The sequence below is a fragment of the Dendrobium catenatum genome, unplaced genomic scaffold (assembly GCF_001605985.2).
Source record: "Dendrobium catenatum unplaced genomic scaffold, ASM160598v2 fragScaff_scaffold_594, whole genome shotgun sequence".
Lineage (NCBI taxonomy): Eukaryota > Viridiplantae > Streptophyta > Magnoliopsida > Asparagales > Orchidaceae > Dendrobium > Dendrobium catenatum.
This window is the reverse complement of record NW_021319056.1, coordinates 665,834-670,566: the sequence shown is the minus strand read 5'-3', so window position 1 is coordinate 670,566 and position 4,733 is coordinate 665,834. Positions and strand designations below refer to the sequence as shown.

The 4,733-nt window shown below is 45.8% G+C and overlaps 1 protein-coding gene across 1 annotated transcript; it reads right to left on the bottom strand.

Annotated features, from left to right (window-relative positions):
- Window positions 1-1,161: 1,161 nt before the first annotated feature.
- On the bottom strand, window positions 1,162-3,427 carry LOC110115976. Its single transcript, XM_020849402.1, has 2 exons — window positions 2,219-3,427; window positions 1,162-2,142 (listed from the first exon to the last, which is right to left on the bottom strand). Exons 1-2 carry the CDS (start codon window positions 3,425-3,427, stop codon window positions 1,162-1,164), a joined length of 2,190 nt encoding a protein of 729 aa, XP_020705061.1.
- Between the last annotated feature and the right edge of the window lie 1,306 nt (window positions 3,428-4,733).

The window sequence follows — 4,733 nt, the reverse complement described above, 5'->3', positions numbered from 1 at the left end:
AAAAGAAACGGTACTCAATGGCCTTGATCGTCTTATCTCTCCCAAAGTGTCCAGCGAGACCCCCAGCGTGTAGCTCCCACACAAGAAATTCCCTAAGGGAGGTGCGAGGTATACAAAGCTTTTGAGCTTTGAAAAGGTAACCATCATCCAAAAGGAAATCGTCCACAAGGCGGGTGCTGCCTGTGGACAGGGAAGAGTAAATTTCCTTGAAGTCTGGGCGCTCAAGATAAGCCATCTTCATCTGATCAAAACCCACGACTTCCGCTCTCAACTCAAGAGTAGTCATCATTCGTCGGCTGAGAGCGTCAGCACCTTATTCTCGACCCCTACCTTGTGCCTAAGAGTGTACGTGTACTCCTGAAGAAATTCTACCCAGCGGCCATGTCGGGCATTAAGTTTTTTTTGAGAATTAATGTATCTCAAAGCCTCGTGATCCGAAAAGATGACGAACTCTTGCGGGAGCAACTAGTGCCGCCAGTAGCGAAGGGATTGGATCACGGCGTAGAATTCCTTATCGTAAGTGGAGTAACATTGCCTAATATCATTCAGCTTCTCACTGAAATATGCTACAGGGGTGACCCTCCTGGGAGAGGACTCCTCCAATTCCGACCCCCGAAGCATCGCAGGTCACTTCGAAGACTTTAGAGAAGTCAGGAAGTCTCATCACTGGGGCTTCCACCATTCGTTTCTTAATCTCATCGAATGCTTTGGTGGAAGCCGGGGTCTAATGAAAATCACCCTTCTTTAGACAATCAGTTATAGGAGATACTATGGTTTGAAATTTTGGATGAATCTCCTATAGAAGGTAACTAACCCGTGGAAGCTGCGAACTTCCCGAATGTTCTGAGGGACGGGCCAGTCAACAATGGCTCTAACCTTCTCGGGGTCGGCAGAAACCCCTTGCGCAGACACGATATAGCCTAGAAAGATGACTCGGTTTACGAGGAAAGTACATTTCTTAGGATTGGCATAAAACTGTTCTTTCCTCAAGACATCACAGACTTGCCTAAGGTGGTCAAGGTGTTGATCAACTGAATGGTTATAGATAAGTATGTCATCAAAGTAGACGACAACAAACTTACCCATAAAGGGGCGCAACACTTGAGTCATGACCCTCATAAAAGTGCTAGGGGCATTACTCAAACCAAAGGGCATGACTAATCACTCATAAAGGCCATCTTTCGTTTTGAAAGCGGTTTTCCTCTCATCCCCGGGTCGGATCCGGATCTGGTGGTATCCACTCTTCAGGTCTATCTTCGAGAATAATTTGGCACCCGACATCATATCTAGCATATCATCTAATCTCGGGATCGGAAAACGATACTTTACGGTGATTTTGTTAATAGCACGGCTATCAACACACATCCGCCAAGTTCCATCCTTCTTAGGGGTAAGAAGGGCTGGTACTGCGCAGGGACTAAGACTCTCTTTAATAAAACCCCTCTGCAGTAATTCCTCTACCTGCCTCTTGAGCTCGGCGTGCTCAGAAGGATTCATGCGATAATGGGGCAGGTTCGGGAGAGAGGCTCCAGGAACTAAGTCTATGGCATGCTGAATATCCCTAAGTGGAGGTAACCTATCTGGGAGATCATCAGGGAATATATCAGCAAACTGCTCTAAAATAGGTCGGACTTCCTCGGGGATAGGCACGTCAGATTCAGTGGGAATCTCACGACCAACAAGAGCATAAAGAGGAGCGTCGAGGGCGACCTCCGAATCCAAAACCTTAGCAGTAACTAAGTTCAAACCTTTCTTGGGATTAATTGGGGAGGGTTTGGTGTCATCCTTACCCCGGGGCTGCGAAGGTAAAAGCTTGATCTTTTTACCCGCATGTTCGAACACGCAGGTGTTCGAGCGCCCATAGATGTGGACATCATTATCAAAAATCCAAGGTCGACCTAAAAGAATCTGTCCAACATCCATAATCAGAATATCGCACCAAACATTCTCCTTGTAAGAGGCAAAGGAGATAGGCACGAGACTTCGTTCCTTCACTTCCAAGGCAACGGAATTGACCCACGCTACCTTATACGGGCTGGGGTGAGGAACGGGAGCGAGTCCTAACTTGGATACCATGCTGGAAGACACAGCATTGATGCAACTACCGCTATCCACGATGACCTTGCAGTTCTTATCCTTGATCTTCGTATAGGTATGAAAAAATGGCGGTCCTTCGCCAGTCATCAGTGGGGGTGGGCTGGGATAGTGCACATCTCACCACACAGATGGGAGTGGTATCCAGTCTCTGAAGGCAATGGAGGGCGGTGGTCTCCTCGTCCTCCTCAAAGAATTCGCCTTCATCCTCGACCTGATGGATTTGATCACCCTCGGGTTCAGGATCGTCCTCAATAATCTCTTCGATGATAGAAATCTTGTAAGGACTGGAGCATTGAGAAGCTATATGCCCGTACCCCTGGCATCGAAAGCACTTGGTCCCGGGGTTGGACCTAGATGTATCCGGGGTGGGTGGTTTAGGTCTAACATCAGATCGGGGAGCAGGAGGGCCGGAGGGTGGTCGGCTGGTGCTCCCGGTTGACGGTCGTGTGGTAGGAGGGTGAGGGGTGGAGCTACCTGAAGGTCTGTATGAGTGCCTAACGTCGTGGGACCGGCTCGGGTGCTGGGATCGACTCTCTTCAAGGTCTAGAACAATACTATAGGCATTCTCTAAAGTAGTAACGTTCCTGGTGAACAGTTCATTGCGAAGATCCTCTCGCAATCCAGTACGGAACATGGACAAAATTTGTGTGGGAGTAGCAGCGGTCTCCCCTTTGCATCTAATCAAGTAATCATCAAAGGATGCGATGTAATCCTTGACTGGTTTGCCTCCCTGGGTCAGCCTATTCCACTTGTCTAACAGTCTGGGGAAATAGGACGGAGGAACGTACTTGTGTTTCAATTCCCGCTTCATCGTGAGCCAATCAGTAATGGGATACTCATTGCGGGCTTCTCTAAGGCTTTCTAAATTTGACCAGAATTGTCCCGCACTACCTGTGAGTTTCATCTCAGCAAAACTAACCTTCCTTGCGTCAGAAATGTTGTACCACTTGAAAAAACTATCCATACCTTTGATCCAGTCAAGGAAGACCTGGGGATCTAGCGTGCCATCAAAGGTACGAGCATCCACTTTGATATTTTTCATGAGTGGCACATCGGGATCGTGAGGATGGTTATGTCCATAGTGGGGAGCACGATGATGGGCACGAGGAGGTCCCTCATCGTGGTAGACGTCATCCCCATACATGGAAGGAGGTCTCGAAGGGGTGTAGGGAATTGGGTTTTCCTTAGCTCGCTCTAACGTGTCGAACCTCTCGGTGATGTTCCTACGAAGCTCCGCTAGGTCAACTTGATTCTCCTTCAACTGCTGGCTCATGGTGTTCATCTGACCTGCCAAGAGGTCTAAAGTCCTTTCTATTTGTTCCAGGTCCATTCCTAAACACTATGGGTGACTTAGGAGGGGTTCTAGTCGGAAAACAGCAGCTAAACCCAAAAGAAACACGCTTAATCTGAAGGAATAAGGTGCAGGAAACTCAAGGTCAGCAATCTACATGTAAGGCTTAAGGTTCTATATGCAAATAATGAAGTGGGGAAGTGAAGGACAGCACTTAGGCACCTAAACGATGAACCTACAGCACACTAAATGTTGCAGGAAATGTTTGGACAGCAACTAAAACAAAGTGCAAAGTGATCCTAGACAACTAGAAGAGTTATAACAAAGGGGGCAGCACTTAAAATCCCAAAATCAACACTTAATGCTCATTAAATGCATGCAGAAATTTCTGGACAGCAAATGTAAGTAAAGATTAACATGTTTTTATAGATGTTATGCATGCCAAATTAAATATGCAAGCCTAAGTAATAGCCTAGAATGAATTCTAGCACATGTATCGCATGCTAGCCATGCTCTGATACCAAGATGATGTAGAACTATATGCTAAATCGGAAACTTGCACAAAATATTTAAGAACAATTTCAGATTTTCGTTATTAGCGATTAAAACAACAACGTAAAACAAATAAACGGTTACTTCCGCTTAGGCTAAGCCACACAAGAGACTAAACCACATCAAAACACTTAGAAGAATTAAAACATTGCATAAGTAGTAGTTTCCAACTTAACCAAATTATAACAATGAGGTCTAGGAGCAAAGAAGTAACAATTCCTATGAATACTAATGGATGGCAATAAGTAGACACAATCTCTTGCTTTGAACAAATTCTCTCAAAGAAATTAGAAATTGAAAGAACATGAGTCAAGGAAGAAAACCACCTTCTAGGAGAGACGACGTAGATCACCACGTACCTTCCAATAGTTGTTCCTTCAACGGCTATTACGGGAGGATGGAATTTCAAGAGATCTGTCAAGGATTTGAATCACTCCGACGAAGGAAAGTTGAGAAGATCCACGAATCTTTGACCATCGGATGTGAAGTAGGAATCAAGCTTCGAATCGATCATACACCTCAACTCAACAAGGAGAAACACCTTAAGAAGGGGGAGGGGCGAGAGAGAGAGAGGAGGTGGACGGTGGGGGAGGGAGGCTGGCGGTTTGTAAAAGGGGAAAACGGCTAGGGTTGGCAAGGGGTTAGGTTTGGGTGGACAAGAAATTGTTTTAACACACAAATCTGAAATTATTTTCAGATTTGAGTAAGTTTGGAGGGAAAATAAATGGATTTGAAATTTGAATACCTTGCAATTAATCCCCTTCATGAAGCATTAAAGGAGAGGGGCCCATTA